Source organism: Eubalaena glacialis, chromosome 4, assembly GCF_028564815.1.
Source record: "Eubalaena glacialis isolate mEubGla1 chromosome 4, mEubGla1.1.hap2.+ XY, whole genome shotgun sequence".
NCBI lineage: Eukaryota > Metazoa > Chordata > Mammalia > Artiodactyla > Balaenidae > Eubalaena > Eubalaena glacialis.
Window position 1 is genome coordinate 59,222,409 of NC_083719.1, and position 22,998 is coordinate 59,245,406.

The 22,998-nt window shown below is 36.7% G+C and overlaps 1 protein-coding gene across 1 annotated transcript in view; it reads right to left on the minus strand.

Moving 5' to 3' along the window:
* The window catches only part of ANKRD31 (ankyrin repeat domain 31), a 115,688-nt gene that overhangs the window by 54,747 nt on the left and 37,943 nt on the right, over positions 1-22,998 (minus strand). Inside the window, exons 10-14 of the mRNA XM_061187916.1 lie at positions 18,054-18,209; positions 10,425-10,567; positions 5,416-5,560; positions 2,519-2,571; positions 26-1,550 (exon numbers count right to left, since the gene is read on the minus strand). Coding sequence (XP_061043899.1) covers positions 26-1,550; positions 2,519-2,571; positions 5,416-5,560; positions 10,425-10,567; positions 18,054-18,209 — 2,022 coding nt within the window. The remainder of the gene's footprint in view (positions 1-25; positions 1,551-2,518; positions 2,572-5,415; positions 5,561-10,424; positions 10,568-18,053; positions 18,210-22,998) is intronic.

The window sequence follows — 22,998 nt, forward strand, 5'->3', positions numbered from 1 at the left end:
ATGTGTACAAATTGAGCAATACTACTAATACCTGGTTTGTGAGAAATTTCCTTCTCTTCTCTTTGACTAAGTTGTGAGACGGTCAATTCTTTATTTATATTGTCAGTGGACTGAAAGCCTATACTATGTATAGTTTTGATCTCTTGTCTCCTTTTTTCAACTTTAGTTGTTTCTATTACTTGAGAATGAACAACTCTGGATAAAGGCCTATTTGAAGAACTTTGTTTTTGGCCTTTGTCAGTGTAATTCCTTTTAGTGTCTCCTTCCTTATTCACCTTTTCCACAGTATGTGTATCCGTTTGATTCATTAAAGGAGTTGGTATTCTGGGGCTACAATCCTGAGGCCTCTCGAATAGCTCCACGTGACTAGTCAACTGTGAAACTGCATGTGGTGAGAGTGTCCTTGTCCAAGCCAGGGAAGGACGCTCAGGACTGCCATGTGAATGATCAAGAGAAGTTCCACATGTACACTGTTCATAATTTGAAACATGTTCAGAAACTATTATATTATCTGAATTAGAAAAATTAACAGCTTCCTGTTGTGGAAATATGGTTAGGCTGCCTGCTTTTATTAACTCATTTTCCTGTGAAAAATGGTCTTGAGAAGGTAAAAACTGTTGAAAATCCATTTCTTCTCTATTTGTTTTATTCTCTTTATAATTATCGTGGTTTTTGCAACCTGAAGAACTTATCACCTTTTTAAATGTTACAGTCTCCTCAGGAGCACAGGAATCACCATCATCATCATTATTAAAATTTTCCTTTATAAAGGATGGGGAAAATTTTTCCCACTTGTTAGGGCTCTCATCTTTTTGACCTGAGTTACTGTTTTCATGAGATTTATAAGGGCTAATGTGCTGCTGTTCTTGGTGAGTATGAGGCTGCTGATCTGTAGTAACAAGTGGTAACTCGGTTTTTTTATGTAAAGAAAGTCCTGAGAAAGAAACGGCTTCAGCTTGGTCAGTGGATTCTAATTCCAAAAATTTTATTTCTTGACTATCTGATAAATCCAGGCTTTGGGTATGTGTCTCTTTGGGAAATGAACAAGTCTCAACATCATTACCTAAACCATTTTTCAGGCCTGACAGAGGTGGGCTAAAAGATTTACATGACTTTTCTGGAAGGTCATCAAGGGTTTGGAGAGTATGTTGCTGACAAGTAACCAATCTGTTTATTTTTCTGGAAGAAGAGACAGCTATTGTCTTTCTTGGATTGCTTTCTTGGATTGCATCATCCACTTGAGTCCTTTTATGTCCTGTATTTCTTCTTCCTTTATCTTTAGACACATTTGTGCTGGGATCCTCAACACCATGGAGACTGTCCTTTCTGAGTCCTGTCGAGTATATTTGGTTAAGAGTTGATCGTTTATGCTTGGATTTACCAAATTTCGTGTTTTGGGAATCTTTTTGGTAATGTTCATATACATCTTCTTTATTTATAAATAAACCCTCTTTGCTTCCTTTATTGACTTTTACATGTTCTGGCTTCTGTCTCTTGGAATTTTCATCACAAACAAACCCACTGTGATTTTTAGAACTGAATTTTGGTCTCTATAGAAACAAAATACATAGTTAGCTTTAATTTTCAACTATAGTTCTACACTTAATTCATTCTGGATTGGAGATAAAGCAAACTAATATTCCATTCAATGTTATAATTTGATCTAACCACAGGGCCTGCTGGGATATATACAACCTGATTTGTATTTCAGAAAAGTAGACTAACAGAAGAAAGGCAAAAGTAATAGACTCAGTATGTGTACTAATCTTTATTTTCTCCTGTACATTTTAATTTCTTTTTGCCAGTATTTTAGCACTATCAATCTTACTAAACATAATGAAAAATTTTAACCTACCTAATTTTTACAGGCTTTTAAAACAATCAGATAATTCCTTTACAAGGAATCTTTACACGAATACTGTAGAAGCACTCTCCTCTCCCATTTGTTACATAGACAGACCTAGAATTAAGAGAGTTTCTTCCTCTGGTATCTGTGAGAGACCACAGGTAGGGCAGTGGAAGAAGGGATTTAAAAACAAAAAGATAGATATACAACCAAGTTGGCCTGTATGGAAAGATTACTGTGGGCTGCCAAGATTAAAGCAGGGACAGTGCTTCCTCTCACACTTCACAACACAAGCACCAGATGAAAAGTAACTGCCCACCATGTGAAGTCTGAAGGGATGGATCGACACCTTTGACTCTTATACTGTGCTCAGGCCAGAGGAAATTCGACATTGTTGATAACCCTCACGGCTCCATAAAGAGGAGAAAGGAAATGGAAATGGCTACCAATACATTAATGTGCCCACATATGCTTTATTTACTCAATTGCTTCCCAAACTAACAGGCCAGAACCTTCTGATTCTTATGTAATTATTCCAAAGTGTCTTAAAAGCAAAGGTGAAGTCACTGTTCCTGGTGAATGCTTCAGTAGTCTTTCTTTCCCCTCTGATGATCTATAAAATAACCAGCAGGTGTGCTCTATAAAAATGTTTATTGCTGAACAGAGATATACCTTGTGGTGGTGTGCATCCTCTGAGTCTGAAGGGTCAGTGTTATTTGTCTGTGCTGTAAGCAAAAAGAGAAAAATCAAAGAAAAGAGCCTCCAGTAGTCAGACTCTAGACTTCTAAAACCACAACTCCTTTGCCGTGAGAAAACCAAGCAGAAAAAGTGAAATTATGCAAACACTTTCTATTAAAATTGGCACATATAACATTCCATAATTTATAATTTCCATATTTATTAGAAACCAAACACTATCTTGAGAGAGTTGAAAACATTTCTCTAGGAAAAGCAAAACAGACCCAACAAAATTATGCTAAAGATGGGCACTGAACTCAGTATTTTTATACTCCCCACAGTTATACTCAGATATGCAACTGTGTGCAAGCTTTTATAAGGCAAAAAATTCTTTCATAATTAATTGTATTATCATCATTTCCTAATATGTCTGCTTAATAAAGTTGCAGGATACATGAGTAATATACAGAAATCTGTTGCTTTTCTATATACTAATAGTGAACTATCAGAAAGAGAAAGCAAGAAAAAAATCCCATTTACATTTACAATCTCATCAAAAAGAATAAAATACCTAGGAATAAACTTAACCAAAGAGGTGAAAGACCTATACTCTGAAAACTATAAAACACTGATGAAGGAAACTGAAGATGATACAAAGCAATGGGAAGATATACTGTGTTCTTGGACTGGAAGAATACTGCTAAAATTTCCATACTACCCAAAGCAATCTACAGATTTAATGCAATCCCTATCAAAATACCCACAACATTTTTCACAGAACTAGAACAAATAATCCTAAAATTTATATGGAACCACAAAAGACCCTGAACTGCCAAAGCAATTTAGAGAAAGTTGAACAGAGCTGGAGGTATCGTGCTCCCTACTTCAGACTATACAATACTACAGTAGTCAAAATAGCACAGTAATGGCACAAAAACAGACACATAGATCAATGGAACAGAACAGAGAGTCCAGAAATAAACCAACACACCTATCTTCAATTAGTCTATGACAAAGGAGGCAAAAACATACAGTGGAGAAAAGAAAGTCTCTTCAACAAATGGTGCCTTCAATAAGTGGTAAAACTGGACAGCTACATGTAAAAGAATGAAATTAGAACATTTTCTCACACCACATACAAAAGTAAACTCAAATGGATTAAAGACATAAATGTAAGACCAGAAACCATAAAACTCCTAAAAGAGAACATAGGCAGAACACTCTGACATAAATCATACTAATATTGTTTTGGATTTGTTTCCTAAGGCGAGGGAAACAAAAAATAAACAAATGGGACCTCATAAAACTGAAAAGCTTTTACACAGAATAGGAAACCATTGACAAAACAAAAAGATGACCTACTGAATGGGAGAAAATATTTGTAAAAGATATGACCAATAAGGGGTTAATATCCAAAATATATAAACAGCTCATACAACCCAATATAAAAAAAAAAATCCAATCAAAAAAATGGACAGAAGACCTGAAAGATATTTTTCCAAACAAGATAACACAGATGGCTAACAGGCACATGAAAAGATGCTCAACGTTGATAATCATCAGAGAAATGCAAATTAAAACAACAATGAGATATTACCTCACACCTGTCAAAATGGCTATCATCAAAAAGTCTACAGATAACAAAGATTGTTAAGGATTTGTAGAAAAAGGAGCCCTTGTATACAGTTGGTGGGAATGCAAACTGGTAAAGCCACTATGGAAAACAGTATGGAGGTTTCTCAAAAAACTAAAAGTAGAACTACCATATGATCCAGCAATTCCACTGCTGGGTATATATCCAAAGAAAATGAAAACACTAATTCAAAAAGATACACACACACCAATGTTCATAGCAGCACTACTATTTACAATAGCCAAGACATGGAAGCAACCTAACTGTCCATAGCAGATGAATGGATAAAGAAGATACAGTATTATATATATACAATGGAATATTACTCAACCATAAAAAAGAATGAAATGCTGCCATTTGCAACAACATGGATACCTAGAGGGTATTATTCTTGGTGAGATAAGTCAGAGAAAGACAAATACTCTGGTATCACATATATAGAATCTAAAAAAATAAAACAAACCAATGTATATAACAAACCAACGTATAAACAGAAACAGACTTACAGATATAGAGAATAAAGTAATGGTTACCAGTGGGGAGAGGGAAGGGGGAGGGGCAAAATAGCGTTTTGGAATTAAGAGATACAAACTACTATGTATAAAATAAATAAGCAACAAGGATATATTGTACAGCACAGGGAATATAACCACTATTTCGTAATAACTTTAAATGGAGTAAAATCTATAAAAATACTGAATCACTACATTGTACACCTGAAACTAATACAATACTATAAATCAATTATACTTCAATAAAAAAAAATAAACAGTTCTTATATAATCTTCTTGAAACTGCAGGTCAAGTTCTTTTGTAGTTCAACTTAGTGCAATGATGAATGACAAGGCAAAAGTACAGCCATAAGAAAATATTCTTAAGGAATGAAAGTAAACAATCCTGGCCATATTCATTGAAAATGATACAGCCAAATGTAAGTTACATCACCTCATGTTATTCAGACAACAGATTATGGGGAACAGACCCAGAACTTTACAAAAGTTTTCTTAACTGTTTCCAATACATATCCTGGGGGAAAGTACATTTAATACTATCTTTCTTTGTTCTTTTAGAGTTCTTCCATTTGGTGCATTTGCAAACAAGTCAGTGTGCTCAACTAAAGGAATGGAGCAAGGACACCACAGAATGGATTTTCTCAAAATTTATGAGGAAAATCAATTTAATTTCTATAATTCCAAGTTGATTTCTATAACTCTCTACTGACATGATGAACATATATAACAGGGCAGTTTAATTTTACCTGATGTAAGATGTTTTTGATGTTTAGGAACGTATCTCTCAAGGAGACGCTTCATACATGAGTCTTTGGCTTCATCCAAAGCACACTTTCCACTGTCATTTCTAAATAAAGGATCTGCTCCATTCACAAGAAGTAACTGTGCCACCTAGAGGAAGATTGTGTGAGGAAGCCCAGACAAAAGGTATATTATTATAAATGTGTGCTAGCATACAACTCTAAGCAACATCAAATATTTCTTTCAACAATACAGAGTTTGGGTTTCCTGTAACATTACTGCCCAAAACCAAAAACTAATGTAACTGCTACTGAATCATAATTTATTGATATACATATGCCTTCTCTTACAAAAAAAAAAAAAAAAGGAGAGAGGAAGTAAGGAAGAGGGAGGAAAGGAGGAACGGAGGGAGAGGCAGAAATGTTTGTGGTTCAGTTGCCGATGAAATGGAGCTAGCAGATATACCAGGAATTAGGATTACATTCTGTAGCAGTAAATGTAATTTTAACAGGTTCCAGGAAATAGCTGTATCTTCCGTATAGATCTGTGTTGCCGCTGCTCCCCCTCGGTATCAGAGAGAAACGGGAAAACCCTCAATCTGTTACTGCTCCTCAAGTAACCTCCTCTACGAAGCTCTCCCTGACCTCCTCACCCACTGATCCCCTAGAGAAAAGTGACCTCTTCCTTCTTTTATGTACATATTTTATGTCCAATATGCTCTATATTATACTTATTTCTTATATATTTCTCTCTCCTGTACTCCAAGTTTTTTGAGGGTAGGACTCTGTTTTCTTTTAAAATTAATTTATTATTTTTGAATAGGAAATTAATAAATATGGTTCAAAATACAGAAGGCTCAGAGAAGTAGACAATGAAAAATAAGTTTCCCTCCTCAACCCTTGTCCTCTATTCATCTAATTATTTTTTCTAAGTCAGCTCTGGTTACAGTTTCTTCTGAATTTTTCCAGAGTTAGTCTAGTCCAACAGGTATATATGTACGTATCATAACTGTGTACATACATTTTTTCTTACACAAGTGGTCATATACTATATACATTCCTCTATATCTTAGCTTCTTTCCTGCCCACCCCACCCTGCAACAGACTTTGAAGATTGTTCCAAATCAGTATGGATTGAACTTCATCATTCTTTTTAGCAGCTGAGTAATAGTTTACTTTTGAATGTACTATATGAATGTACTATAATTTACTTAACCAGTACCCTACTGATGCATGCTTAAGTTGCTTCCAAGTTTTTGCAACAGATATATGTCTTAATCATCTTCATATTCCCAGTGTCTATTTCAGTATCTGGCATAGAGTATATATTTAATAAATGTTGTTTAATAAAAGAATGAATGTTGACCAAGGAGGATGTGGGTAACAGGCTTTAAATAACATCATACTAAATGAAGCCTAGATTTCCATGTTAATGTCTGGAATGAAAGAAAGGATCTGAATTTCTGTAAATTTTATGCATGTAAAGATTAAAGATATATACATTTTTCCTTTTATAAGAAAGCATTCTAGGAGAGAAAAATGTCCCACCACACACAGGGAGAATGTGAGCCAAATCTTTTAAAAATTATTAAGACTCAGTAACTTAATTCTGCTTTTCAAATGGCTTTAATGTGGGAGTTTAATGCTAGATAGGGGGATTGAAAGTAATAGTAGATATAATTAAATTTATAATTCATATTCCTGGAGCGTCACATTTTGTTTAGTAATACAAATAGAGAGTGTACCACTTTCTTTCAGGAAAAGTAGTTTCATAAGTGGATTGCCAAAAGAGCTGTGTTGCTTATCTCTGGAGGTTTTATGTCAAATAATAAGCCATGCAGTATGAAAGTAACTCAGGATCAACAAGCATGAGAAAGAAGATGGGAGGAAGGGAAAAGGCAAGGGCTAGAGCTTCACTTTTCTGGAAGTCTGGGTTGGTGATCCCAAGGGAGTGAATACATTACTTTGGCAGTCTCTGTTTTAGACTCCGGATACTCTGCTTCACCAACTATTCACATTTACCAATTCTCTCTATAGCTTAGTATCAAGAATTCTGAAGCCTAACTAATATATCCTCTTTAAAAAACTCTCTTCTTACCAAATGGCAGTAAATCAGTTATTTCCACTGAGTTTTTTACCCCTATTTTAAATCTGCATTTAGGTTCTGTATTAGTTATCTGTTGCTACCTAACAAGTTACCCCAAAACTTAGTAGCTTAAAACAATAATAAATATTTATAGTCTCATAGTTTCTGTGGGTCAGGAATTTGGGAGCGGCCACAGGTGGATGGTTCTGCCTCAGGGTCTCTCATGAGGTTACAGTCAAGAGGTTGGCTGGAGATACAATCACCTAAAAGCTTGCCTGGGGACTTCCCTGGTGGCGCAGTAGTTAAGAATCCGCCTGCCAAGGCAGGGGACACGGTTCGAGCCCTGGTCCGGGAAGATTCCACATGCCGCGGAGCAACTAAGCCCGTGAACCACAACTACTGAGCCTGCACTCTAGAGCCCGCAAGCCACAACTACTGAGCCCACGTGCCACAACTACTGAAGCCACGCGCCTAGAGCCCATGCTCCGCAACAAGAGAAGCCACCTCAATGAGAAGCCCACACACTGCAATGAAGAGTAGCCCACACTCGCCGCAACTAGAGAAAGCCCACGTGCAGCAATGAAGACCCAACGCCGCCAAAAATAAATAAATAAAATAAATAAATTTATTTTAAAAAATTTAAAAATTAAAAAATAAAAATAAATAAATAAATAGAAGTTTGCCTGGGACTGGAGGATCTGTTTCTAAGATGGCTCACTCACATGGCTGTGGGCAGGAGGCCTTTGTCCACTGCCATGTGAACCTCTCCACGGAGCTGCTTGAGTGGCTGCATGAAATGACATCTGGCTTCTCCCAGCGTTGTTGAACAAGTGAGTGAGAGAACAAGGAAGAAGCCACAATAGTTTTCAACCTAGTCTTAGAAGTCATGTACTGTGTCACTCCTGCCACACCGTGTTTGTTAGAAGCAACTCACTGAAACTCCAGCCCACCCTCCTGAGGAGAGGAATCAGGATCCACCTTTCAAAGGGAGGACTGTTAAAGAATTTGTGGACATATTTTAAGATTACCACATGTTCTTAACTGGAACAAGCAGAGCAATTTCAGTAAGTGGCTGGCCTCACAATCCCCACTTATTTAGTTCATCAAACAGTAGGCCCCATAAGGAAATACACTGCTATTTAGAGCTTGCCCGTGGCTTTCCACCTTTAATCATATTATTGATTCTAGTGCTTTCCTCCCTCTAGAATCAGCTGACTTCTGTGTGGCTGAACCACGCTGACTCCATTTTGTCAGCTCTATCTTAGGTCTGAAGTCCTACCCCTCCCCTTTCTGCATGATTAAGCTTTAGCCTACTCACAAGGAACGTGCCCAAGCCAGATAAATTCCCTGTCAACTTTTACCCTTGTTTTCATCTGATGTGAAAACTGGAAGAATGTCTTCTGTTGACACAGATGCTTAATGGTCATGAGACCCCCCAGGGGGAGCAAAAATCTCCAGTTCCAGTCAGTGTGGACATGCTTCTCATTTGGTAGTCAGATTCTGTTGTTAGCTTTGGCCGCTTTAAATCTCCCTGTACTCCTTTCAGTGGTGAGGAGCACAGCTGTGAATGCCTCTGGATTGTTGTCCGCCCAGTCCTGCCAGTATGTAAGTTACCCACAATAAACTTCACAACTGCACTTTATGGAATTGCCTGCTTTGTTTTCCAGTCTCAAAGTTCCTTTTCAGTTTGGAGGATATTATTCCATATCTCTGCCTTCCAACAACTTCCTTGCATAAGAAGCCAACACGACAGAGAATAAAATTCTTTCAAGTACTGGAAAAGATAGTATTTTTACCGCACATCCCTAATGGAATATAAACAAAACAAAAAGAACTATAAAAAAAGCACTTCATTAGTAGTTCCATTGTTAATAATAATATTGTTAATATTCATAATAATACACTAATAGTAATACTGTAAGTATGCTGTACGATAAAGAAATAAATTAATGTATTAAGAAACAAATGTTTAGCATAAGAGAAAAAGAGATACAAATATAAAATCAAAGTTATTATGAATCTATAATATTAAGTCTGAAATGGAAATATCAGTAAGAAATCATGATTTGTTTTTCTTTCTATAAGTATACATTTCACTGAAAATGCCTAAAAACAATGACATCCAATAGCAATGAGCACACATAGCACCCAGATTGTGGTCTCTGATAGATTTTACATTAAAACGCCATTTAGAGAAAATATGGGAAGAAACAAAGATAAAGTCAGTCAAATCCAGAATTTAGGAAATTCTACAAGACAAATGACCCAGGTTCTAGAAGACACAAAAAAACAAAATATAGGAAGAACTGTTATAGATTAAAACATACTTAAGAGGGACTTCCTTGGTGGTCCAGTGGTAAAGAATCCATCTTCCAATGCAGGGGACGCAGGTTTGATCCCTGGTCAGGGAACTAAGATCCCGCATGCCGCAGGTCAACTAAGCCTGCGTGCCACAACTACTAAGCTCCTGCACCTCAACTAGAGCCCACGTGCTGCAAACTACAGAGCCCACGCACTCTGGAGCCTGGGCACCACAATTAGAGAAAACCCGCATGCCACAACTAGAGAGAAGCCCGAGCACTACAACAAAGAACGCGCGCGCCACAACGAAAAATCCCGCATGCCTCAATGAAGATCCAGTGTGCCGCAACTAAGACCCGAAGCAGCCAAAAATAAATAAAATAAATAAATAAATAATAAACCTTTAAAAAAACACACACACACTTAAGAGACATAACAAACACATGTGATCTACCACATTAGGCACAACTGATCCATCACACAGTAAAATTTTATTATGAATTCTGAGTATTGATTAGCAGAATGAACTGAAACTGGATTTCTATCTGTTTTTCTATTGCTTGGTCCCAGAGGTTTTTAATACTTGCAGAATGTAGTGTTTGCTCTGCAAACAAAAGAATCACAGTACCTTATAATGTCCATTCATCACAGCATCATGTAGGGGAGTGATCTGGTACATTCCTCTGATATTTACATCTGCTCCACCCTTCAATAGTTCACTTGCTGTCTGATAAAATCCTCCTACACTAGCTTCATGAAGTGCTGTCCAACCTGTTACACAAAAAAGAAATGGTGTTTGTTTATATTTGGCATCTTAATAATGTTTGTGCTTGCCCTTAAAATAAGAACTCTAATTCTAAGTTGTTGCTTTAAAAATATTTTGGTTATATGAGACAAGATAATCTCACCATGAAAGCAACCTGTATTATTTGTGGATTCAATAAATCTGATGGACAAATAAAATTCCTACCCCTAATTCTGTTGGTGTTAATATGGAAAAATATGAAAATAAGTAAAATATTTGAAACTATTTTTGCCCCCCTCAAATAAAAAGGCTGTAAGAGGGGTCATTATTAGCTCATAGAGAATGCTGGTTGCAGGCTACTTTTCTGCAGAGAAGAGGGGGAAAAGCCTTATTTGTAACTCAAGGTACTTCCATTAAAATAACCCACCCAGCCAGCAAGACTACGCAGAAGTCAGTTCAAAAGTATACAGTCAACTCGTGAACAACGTGGGTTTGAACTGTGCAGGTTCACCTTATACACAGATTTTTTTCCAACAGTAAATACTACAGTACTACACAATCTGAGGTTAGCTGAAGGAGTAACCATGGATACGGAAGGCTAACTGTAACTTATTCTCAGATTTTTGACCACACAGAGGGTTGGCACCCTTAACTCCCACGTTGTTCATGGGTCAACTGTATTTCTTTTCTCCCTATTTGCAAAAAGTTAGTTACAGTAAATTCAACAAACATACCACAAACTGCTCCAAGAAAACCAGTCATCCAAATAAATATCTTCTTCCTTTGCTAGCCAGATATAATGGTATAAGTCAAAGATATCTAAACTCCAAAAAATCATACGACTGATGTAAGAAAACATAAAAAGTTGCAAGTTAAAGTGTGCTTCATTCTTTCCTTCCATAAACCAGAGTTTCTCAATCTTGGCACTAACATTTTCAGAACCTTCTCCATAATCCAGTTTCTCAATCTTGGCACTGCCATTTTGGGCTAAATGTTCTGGGCACTGTAGGATGTTTAGCAGTATCCCTGGTCTTAATCCATCAGATGCCAGTAGTACCCTGCTGCCCATTCCAGTTATAAAAACTAAAAATGTTTCCAGAAACTACCAAATGTCCCCTTTGAGGGGACACTCCAGTTAAGAACGTCTATAGGAGGAGTTTCTCCAATAGTATTAATTAGAAAGCCTTGAGGAAGAAATGCAGAGCACCAAAACTGGTAAATATATAGTTAATAGAATTTATTTCCTATAAATTTCCATAAAATACACAAGGCTACTTACAGCAAAAATTATAACTTTATGTTTTGGAGTTTATCCTGTATATACATGTAATATATGCGACAGACATAACATAAAGGATAAGGGAAGGGCTTCCCTGGTGGCACAGTGGTTAAGAATCCGCCTGCCAATGCAGGGGACACGGGTTCAAGCCCTGAGCCAGGAAGATCCCATGGAGCAACTAAGCCCGTGTGCCACAACTACTGAGCCTGTGCTCTAGAGCCCACGAGCCACAACTACTGAGCCTGTGTGCCACAACTGCTGAAGCCCGTGTGCCTAGAGCCCGTGCTCCACAACAAGAGAAGCCACTGCAATGAGAAGCCTGCACACAGCAACGAAGAGTAGCCCCCACTCACTGCAACTGGAGAAAGACCACGCACAGCAACGAAGACCCAACGTAGCCAAAAATAAATAAATAAATTTATTTAAAAAAAAAAAGGAAAAGGGAGATGTGTTCGATGTTCTTACATTTTATATGAAGTATTACAATACTAACTCTAAGAAGACCATAAAACATTAAAAATGTATATTGTAATCCCTAGAGTAATCACTACAAAATAATGCAAAGACAAAGAAAGAAACGAATAGATGAAGACACAAGAAACACGAGTAAAATGGCAGTAAATCCAAATATTCATATTAAATGAAAATCGACTAATTACCCCAATTAGACAGGCAGAGGTTGTCAGAATGAAATTAGAACATTTTCTCACACCATATACAAAAATAAACTCAAAAAGGATTGAAGACGTAAATTTAAGATGGGAAATCATAAAACTCCCAGAAGAAAACATAGGCAGAACACACTTTGACATAAATCATAGCAATACTTTTTGGATCTGTCTCTTAAGATGAAGGAAACAAAAGCAAAAATAAATGAATGGGACCTAGTTAAACTGAAAAGCTTTTGCACAGCAAAGGAAACCATCGACAAAACAAAAAGACAATGTACTGGATGGGAGAAAACATTTGCAAATGATATGACCAATAAGAGGTTAATATCCAAAATACATAAACAGCTCATACAACTCAATATCAAAAAATCAAACAGGCCAATCAAAAAATGGGCAGAAGACCTGAACAGACATTTTTCCAAAGAAGACATACAGCTGGCTAACAGGCACATGAAAAGATGCCCAACATGAAAAATTATCAGAGAAATGCAAATCAAAACCACAATGAGACATCACCTCACAACTGTCAAAATGGCTATCATCAAAAAGTCTGCAAATAAGAAAGGCTGGTGAGGATGCAGAGAAAAGAGAACCCTTATATACTGTTGGTGGAAATGTAAATTGGTACAGCCACTATGGAAAACTGTATGGAGGTTCCTCAAAAACCAAAAAACAGAACTACCTTATGATCCAGCAATTCTACTGCTGGGTATGTATCTGAAGCAAATGAAAACACTAATTTGAAGATACATGCACCTCAACGTTCACAGCAGCATTATTTACAAATAGTCAAGATTTGGAAGCAACTTAAGTGCCCAAAAATGATGAACAGAAAAAGAAGATGTGGTATACACATACACACACACACACACACACACACACACACACACACACACACACACAAAATGGAATATTACTCAGCCATAAAAAAGAATGAAATCTGTCATTTGCAACAATGTGGATGGACCTAGAGAGAACTATGCTTAGCGAAATACGACAGAGAAAGACAAATACTATATGACATGTGTGAAATCTAAAAAATAAAACAAATGTATATAACAAAACAGAAACAGACGTACACATATAGAGTAAAAACTAATGGCTACCAGTGGATAGAGGGAAGTGGGAGGGGCAAGAAAGGGGTAGGGAATTAAGAGACACAATCTACTATGTACAAAATACAGAAGCAATATGGAAATATTGTACAGGACTGGGAAATATAGCCATTATTTTGTATTAACTTTAAATGGAGTATAACATATAAAAATATTGCATCACTATGTTGTATACCTGAAACTAATATAATATTGTAAATCAACTAAACTTCAATTTTTAAAAATAATAAAGAAATAAATGTTTGAGAAAGCCATGTTGGAGTTGAAAGAATAATTTAAAAAATAAAAAATATGTATACTGGCCTCTGCCCCCTGGTTCCTAACACAGAGCTCCTAAAACCCTTGTAAACAGGGGTGGCAGGAGAATCTTAAGTCCTTATAGTCTTTGACCCTAGTTCCTGATACAGAATTTCCAAGACCTTTGTAATTTCCTGAATGATAGGAGAATCTGTCTCAGAGCTCCTAAAATCCCTTGGAATTTCCTGGGAGATAGAAGTGTATTTTGTTCCAATGAGGCAAGTTTTGGTGGGCTCATAGATGAGGCTGGTCACCAGAAAGACCAAGTCATAATTAGAAGCTGGAACTTTCAGGTCTGCCTCTGTACTTCAGAAAGGAGAGAGGGGCTAGAAATGGATTTAATAATCGATCATGCCTACGTGATGAAGTCTCCATAAAAATCCCCCAAGTATGGGGTGTGGAGAGCTTATCCAGGTTGGTGAACACATCTGCATGCTGAGAGGACAGCACACCCCAATTCCATGGAGACAGAACTTCCTGTGTTTCGGACCCTTCCAGACCTCACCTTATGTACCCTCTTCATCTGGCTTTTCATCTGTATCCTTAATCATATGCTTTATTATATAATAAACTGGTAAATATAAGTTAAGTGTTTCCCTGAGTCCATGAGCTGTTCTAGGAAATGATCAAATCCAAGAAATGCGTCATGGTAACCCCCAGTTTGTAGCCAAGGTGAATGAAAGCTGTGGGTAACCTGGTGATCTCCTACTTGTGATTGGCATCTGAAGTGGGGGTCAGCCTCATGGGACTGATTTCTTAATCTGTGGAGTCTACACTAACAATGTTTAGTGTCAGAATTGAATTGAAGTGCAGGATACTCAGCTGGTGTGGAAGAATTGTTCAATGTGTGGAAAACCCATGTATCTGGGTGTGAGTAGAGGAGAAACTCATGAGTGTTTCCCTTTACAAAAAGTATGTAACAAAAACAAATACGGAGAATCTAGGAATTAGGTATACGGATGTTCACTGTTCAATTCTTTCAACTTTTCTGTATGTTTGAAATTTTTCATAATTTCATAAAAATTTTCAAATAAACGTGAACTTTTGGAAGATAACTATTTAAGAACTATCTCTTTTTTAAAAAATAATATAAAAACTCTCTTCCCCCAAAGTACTGTCTCCAATAAAAAGGGTGAACTAATTGCTATTTAGGTTCTGGGACCTGTAAACCAGTGGAAATTTGCTTACTGATCATGTACACTGGTTAACTTGATTATTTGCCACAGTCTAGGTTTGGTGGGATGAAAAATGAAGTATCAGAAATCCAAAAGTTATTAACTTTGGAATGCAGATGATGATTTTCCTTCTAGGAAACTTCCTTTCCTTATTTAGGTTTTGCTTAAACTACAATAAAAATTAGTTTCCTAAAGGGGACAGAAATGGCTGCTACAGGAATGAGAAAATAACCGTAACAAAAGATGTTTGTTTTCCCTGAGCTCAGAATGACTAAAAGATAAGGTAAACGTAAAGCAACTGTCTAGCTTCCAAGAAAAAGCCAGTCTTGTACACTAAATTTACTTCAGAAAATTCCCAAAGAAAACAAAGTACATGTGAGCAATTCACAGTAAATGATGGGGTCTTGGGGAGGGAAGCTGAAAATGAATGCTACTTTAAGTGTGACCTAAGTAAGCAAGGATGACCCAGTGATGTACAGTATCAGTTCCAGGGTTGAAAGAAATTCCCAGCAGCAACAAAGCCAGAGGGACCTTTATTCTGCAGAGAGCTACTCTAGACCACAGAAAGGGCTACATATTCCAGAAAGAAATCAAATGTAACACAGAATTTCCCTTCTCCTAAGGCTTACTCCTTCTGTGTTGTAAAACCACTCCTCTTAAATACAGATGGAGTACATTTTATAACAGATCTTGTATTATCTCCCAAAACTGCAGGTTGGGAGATCCTTAAGCAACATCATTTTTTCTTTTTAAAAATGTAACTATCTTGGAGGAAATTTCTTCAAAGGTTTATAAGAGTGTAAATTTCCTATGAAGACAATATAATTTAACTCATTTGTTTAAAAAGATTCAAGATCATAATAATATTAGTTATATGATCTAATGCAGCAATTGTTAACACCCACAGAGATATAAAGTGCACTCTCTTCATTACAGTCCTCAACAATTTTGCCTCTCATTTTTTATCTGTCTCTTGCCTTGCTGTTGGCTTAAACTTCTTGCCATTATCAATATCCTGACCTAAGTCAACCTTTCTTTTCAGTTCTAATGTGTCATAGGCTTAGGAATCAGATAGGATCTGTGTAAAATAATGCTCAAGTCATTGATCTGAGAGGGTTTTAGCAAAGAAGCTTTATTAGATCTATTTTAGGTATTCAGAATTTATTTTCAGGCTACTTCATGGTTGTCACCCTTGGTTTTGATAAGTAAAGAATTACTGAAATTGGTTTTTTAAATCAAAGATATCACAAAATGTAAATGAGGACTTATAAAATGCAAACGTTACCTATAAAAAGACCATTGGTCTGTTACTATAACATTTTGTTAATTCCTCAAAAGGCACTTAAGCTTTTATTGGATTATCTCACAAAATAAATTTATTTAAACCTTCCTAGTAGATACTGTTTATCTTTTTGTTTTCATAGTATCTGGCACAGAGGAGGCATACGGTAAAAGCTCACTACATTGAATTATATGGAGGCCATACACCTCTTGTCAGTAGTTCTTGAACATTAATGAGAATAAAAATCATCTAGGGGACTTGATTTCCAGATTTTAACCTATAGATTTTGATTGTGATTTTGAGTGATTTTGTGTGTGTGTGCTTTGGGGGGGTGAAGTAAAGGTTGCATTTTGAACAAATACTTTAAGTGACTCTTACGAAAATGGCTTATGGACAACCCTTTGCAAACACTGCCCTCTGCAATTCTATGGGATGTGGTAGCCAGAAGTAGTAAAGGTCAGATTAAGATGCAAATTGAGAAGGAAAAATAGAAAACAAGAGAGTTCAAAAAGTCTGGAAAATATGGAAGGATAAAGAATTCATGAAGGTCACAGAAGTACCTAGGGAAGTGAGGAGAAGGTCACTGCCTGGCCAAAGACAAGCAGGGAATAGCAACTGGGGATGTTAGTGATGGCACAGAAAAAAAGGTTAATGAAAAGAAACATGCTAAGATTGATGCTTGGGAAATCCATAAAGTCCAGTTAGTGGCATGCAGAACTACTCCTGAACTTAAGGAGCACACAGAGACTAAGAGAAAGAACCATATATTTCTCAAAATCAAGGGAGCAAGTGCTCTGGCTAGCAAGTAAGGATCCAAGGTTGAGGGCTATAAGACCATAATGGATGAACTGGGTGTGAGACTTAGAATAATATTCTTTAAAACCCTGATTATAGTATAAACCCAGGTGCTGCTAAAGTAAGTACTGGGGGTGCACTTGTAATCACCTGCTTGTCCATGGATTGTGCTGCTGACCTCTGTGTACCATAAGACTTTGTGCATTGTTTCATACACCGAGAAAGTCTAGAAACAATAGTAAAAGTATGGACACAGTGCTGCTCAGTGTTTTAAGTACTTAAGCGCCTTTAAGGAATCATTCCTCTCCAAGAGAACGTATCAGGTTCTCCCCACAGGAAGACTGTACCAGAGACCTAGCCTTGCAGAAAGACTGTTCTTTCTGAGCTTCCTGCCCCACCCTCTTTACCTCATAGTCTGTTCTCTCCATTTCCCTGGCAATTGTCCTTGCTGTACATCTACCATTTTATCATCAATTTTCCCTGAAGCTCAGTGTACCATCAGCTTCTTTCAGCTTTGAACCTTATTCCTCTTCCATTAAAAGCTGAGTCTCATAGTAAAAATGCCCACACAAAGCCAGCAAGCCAGCCCCAGGAACCCATCCTTCTGTGTAATGCCACTGCACATGGCCCACCTGGTGCAGTGGGCCTTTGAAGGCATAACCTTTGAAGGCAGGCATAATCTTTGAAGGTGAAATGTAATGTTCTTCTCCTGCCTCTCCCCCCTATCTTACCACTTCCCTGGGAGATGACGGTGAAGCACTGCCTAAGCAGAAAAATTACCTGGAAGCTTTCTGTTTGAGACTTGCCTTAGGCCTACTTTGCCATACTTTCATAGTAGTGACTCAGCTGAAACTACAAACCACTCTTAAGATAACTGTAAGTGGTAACCACAACCTACCAGCATAACTTGGTTGATTAACATTTCCACCTTTCTTCATATAATGATGAACAAGATTAGCGTCATTGTGCAGAGCAGCTTTATACAGTAAGTTCTCTCCAAAGATGTTTCTACGGTTAATGTTACAACGAGATACTTTATTCATCTTCATTTTTTCTGAAATGAGGGCATGAACAAAAGAAAACAAAAAAATTAATAATCCTTATTTGAAAATCAAGAGGAATATAAGTAATAGAATGAATTCAGTCAACATTCTGGAATAGAGTATATTACATTATGGAGGAGTATTTCATCCATTAACCCAACTTTAACCCAACTATAATGGTATCTACATGCAAAAAGGTGAAAAAGACAAATGTCACTAGTTTGAAATATTTGAGTAAATTATAAATCATGTAAGCAGTTTATATTGATTGAAACTCCAGGAAAGGTGCATATATGAGAAGACTAATGGATTATTTTCTTAAAAGTTCTGGTGAAAGGGATTATTTAAATCTAGAATTAGATGTTATTAAACCTAACAAAATATTATAATACCAAAATGTCTTATAAAACCATGAGGAGAAAATCTCAGAAGTATATAAGGAAGATACAAAAATTAACCCCAGCAAGACCAGAAAAGAGAATGCTAAATTTTCTTTCTTTACTAAAAATAATTGTCATGAAATTAAATAAAGCTTGGTCTTGAGCAGTATAATAGTTTTGATTTCCTAAGCTGGGAAATACAAAATTAAAATAGCTTTCCAGGTTATATATACCAAGTATCATTTCTCCCCTGTGCCTCCTAAACTCCTCATCTAGATAATACAAATCCTGTCAATTTTTACAGATAATATTCATTTGGTTTTCCTTAATTTCAGAATAGCTTTTTTTTCCTTTGGCGCACCACCCAGCTTGTGGGATTGAACCCGGGCCCTCGGCAGTGAAAGCGCAGAGTCCTAACCACTGGACCGCCAGGGAATTCCCTCAGAATAACTTTGGTGATAGCTTTTCCAGTTTCATCTAAATAACCTGCCCCATCCTAAAACCTCAGAATGGTAATTGAGTACTGCAACAGATTTCTTAATGGACCACAGTTTAACTGCTTTGTTTTTATTTGATTCTCTCCATTCAGTTCCACTGTAAAACAAACCAACTGCTGAACACCTGAGCCTGCCTTCCCCCACCCCAGACTACAAAGCATTCTGCTCCCACCAGATAAACTATATGCAAAAATCAATAGTCTTTACTCCCAGATCTGTCTTTTCCAGTTGTACCTGCTATTATAAATATGCAATTTATTCAAAATAACAAATTAAGAATACAAAAATTTTCAATGAAAACTAAGTTGTGAAAGACATTCACTTCTAATCATGACTAAATAACTGCTGTGACTTGCCCTCCCATTGTAAACAACTAGAATATTAAACAAAATATATAGGGGAAAAAGACCCTTTATTCAGACATTGGAAAACAGGTAGTTCAGACCTATTTGACTCCCCTGAGTGAAGACAAACAATGAAGTGAGCCCTAAGGTCACTCACTCCAGCTTCTTGTCTGGAGGCTTTTCACAGTATAGCACAAACATAGCAAGGTGATTCTGCTGAACTAAGGAGACAGAGGTCAGAGTCTGGGGAGGCTGGGGTGAACAGAATTTACAGGGCAGGGCACCAGAGATGAGAGCGTAGAGAAAAGGCACCAGAAATCTATAAGAAGGGCTCCTTGAGTCGTTATCTGAATACTGAACTGCTCATGCGTGGGGTGAATCTTCATGAGGCTGGGCAAGAACAATTACCCAGGAACTATAAATTAACAACCATCAGAGATCACACAGGCTGGGAGACATTCACATTCCTGCCAGGCTGAGGAGAGAGACCTTGCTGAACTACTGGAACATTCAGAGAGACCTTTAATGGGTCATGTCTTAGTAGCAGAGCTAAACTAGTCCTAGAGTAAGGCCTACACTAGACCTGCCTAACAAGGTTTTTAAAAAAGTGTTGAAAGGATCAAACTTATCTTCAAGTAACTTGTTGGCCAAAACAAAAATCAACACTCTTAAAATACACAGAATGACACTGAATAACATTCTGCTGCATATGGATATCCAATTGTTCTCCACTACAAAGGCCTTGTGCCTTTATCAAAACTCAGGGTTTATTTCTGAACTCCCTTCTCCTTCCATGGACCTATTTCCCTATCTTGATGCCAATATCATGCTGTTTTGATTATGCCATATAATAATTCTTGAAATCAGGTAGTGTTAGCCCTTTAACTTCGTTCTTTATCAGAGTTGTCTTACTATTCTAGATTCTTTGCATTCCATATGAATTTTAGAACCAGCTTTGGAATTTCTACAAGAAAATCCTACAGGAATTTTGATTGAGATTGTGTAGAATCCATAAATATACCTGAGTAGAAATAACATCTTAATAATATTGTCTTCTGACTCAATCTCTCTCCATCAAATTTTCTGTTTTCTATTTTGTATGTTTCAGTATACCTGTCTTTTACATCTTTTGCTAAATTTTATCCGTATTTCACATTTTTTGAAACTGCAGCATAAATTTCACTTTCTAATTGTTTGTTGCTAGAATACAGAAATATAATTAATATTTCTATATTGATCTTGTATCGTGCAACTTTGCTAAACTCACTTACAGTTGCTTTTATTGTAGATTCCATCAGGTTTTCTATATAGACGATTATGTCACTTGTGACGAAAGACTGTTTTACTTCTTCTTTTCCAACAGGCATGCCTTTTATTTGTTTTTCTTCCTGACTGTACTGGCTAGGACCTCCAGTACAATGATCAACAGAAGTGGTGGGAACAGACATCCCTGTCTTATTTCTGATCTTAGGGGGAAAGCATTCAGTCTTTCACCATTAAGTATGACAGCTGTGTATTTTTTTTGTAGATGCCCTTTGTCATATTAACCAAGTTCCCCTCTATTCTGAGTTTGCTGAGAGTTTTCATCAGTAATGGATGTTAGGTGTTGTCAGAATCTTTCTCTGCATCATCTACTATAATGATCATATGGTTTTTCTTTTTTAGCTTACTAATATAACAAATTACAGTGATTGATTTTCAAATGTAATGTAATGTAATTTTTTGTTCTAGTTCCGTAAAAAATGCCACTGGTAATTTGATAGGGATTGCATTGAATCTGTAGATTGCTTTGGGTAGTATAGTCATTTTCACAATATTGATTCTTCCAATCCAAGAACATGGTATATCTCTCCATCTGTTGGTATCATGTTTAATTTCTTTCATCAGTGTCTTATAGTTTTCTGCATACAGGTCTTTTGTCTCCCCAGGTAGGTTTATTCCTAGGTATTTTATTCTTTTTGTTGCAGTGGTAAATGGGAGTGTTTCCTTAATTTCTCTTTCAGATTTTTCATCATTAGTGTATAGGAATGCAAGAGATTTCTGTGCATTAATTTTGTATCCTGCTACTCTACCAAATTCATTGATTCGCTCTAGCAGTTTTCTGGTGGCATTTTTAGGATTTTCTATGTATCTTGTCACAGTGACAGTTTTACTTCTTCTTTTCCAATTTGTATTCCTTTTATTTCTTTTTCTTCTCTGACTGCCGTGGCTAGGACTTCCAAAACTATGTTGAATAACAGTGGTGAGAGTGGACATCCTTGTCTTCTCCCTGATCTTAGAGGAAATGCTTTCAGTTTTTCACCATTGAGAATGATGTTTGCTGTGGGTTTGTCGTATATGGCCTTTATTATGTTGAGGTAGGTTCCCTCTATGCCCACTTTCTGGAGAGTTTTTGTCCTAAATGAGTGTTGAATTTTGTCAAAAGCTTTTTCTGCATCTATTGAGATGATCATATGGCTTTTATTCTTCAATTTGTTAATATGGTGTATCACATTGATTGATTTGCGTATATTGAAGAAGCCTTGCATCCCTGGGATAAATCCCACTTGATCATGGTGTATGATCCTTTTAATGTGTTGTTGGATTCTGTTTGCTTGTATTTTGTTGAGGATTTTTGCATCTATATTCATCAGTGATACTGGTCTGTAATTTTCTTTTTTTGTAGTGTCTTTGTCTGGTTTTGGTATCAGGGTGATGGTGGCCTCATAGAATGAGTTTGGGAGTGGTCCTTCCAATTTTTGGAAAGAGTTTGAGAAGGATGGGTGTTAGCTCTTCTCTAAATGTTTGATAGAATTCACCTGTGAAGCCATCTGGTCCTGGACTTTTGTTTGTTGGAAGATTTTTATCACAGTTTCAATTTCATTACTTGTGATTGGTCTGTTCATAGTTTCTATATCTTCCTGGTTCAGTCTTGGAAGGTTATACCTTTCTAAGAATTTGTCCATTTCTTCCAGGTTGTCCATTTTATTGGCATAGAGTTGCTTGCAGTAGTCTCTTAGGATGCTTTGTATATCTGCGGTGTCTGCTGTAACTTCTCCTTTTTCATTCCTAATTTTACTGATTTGAGTCCTCTCCCTCTTTTTCTTGATGAGTCTGGTTAATGGTTTATCAATTTTGTTTATCTTCTCAAAGAACCAGCTTTTAGTTTTATTCATCTTTGCTATTGTTTTCTTTGTTTCTATTTCATTTATTTCTGCTCTGATCTTCATGATTTCTTTCTTTCTGCTAACTTTGGGTTTTGTTTGTTCTTCTTTCTCTAGTTCCTTTAGCTGTAAGGTTAGATTGTTTACCTGAGATTTTTCTTGTTTCTTGAGGTAGGCTTGTATAGCTATAAACTTCCCTCTTAGAACTGCTTTTGCTGCATCCCATAGGTTTTGGATCGTCGTGTTTTCGTTGTCATTTGTCTCTAGGTATTTTTTGATTTCCTCTTTGATTTCTTCAGTGATCTCTTGGTTATTTAGTAACGTATTGTTTAGCTTCCATGTGTTTCTGTTTTTTACGTTTTTTTCCCTGTAATTCATTTCTAATTTCATAGCGCTGTGGTAAGAAAAGATGCTTGATATGATTTCAATTTTCTTA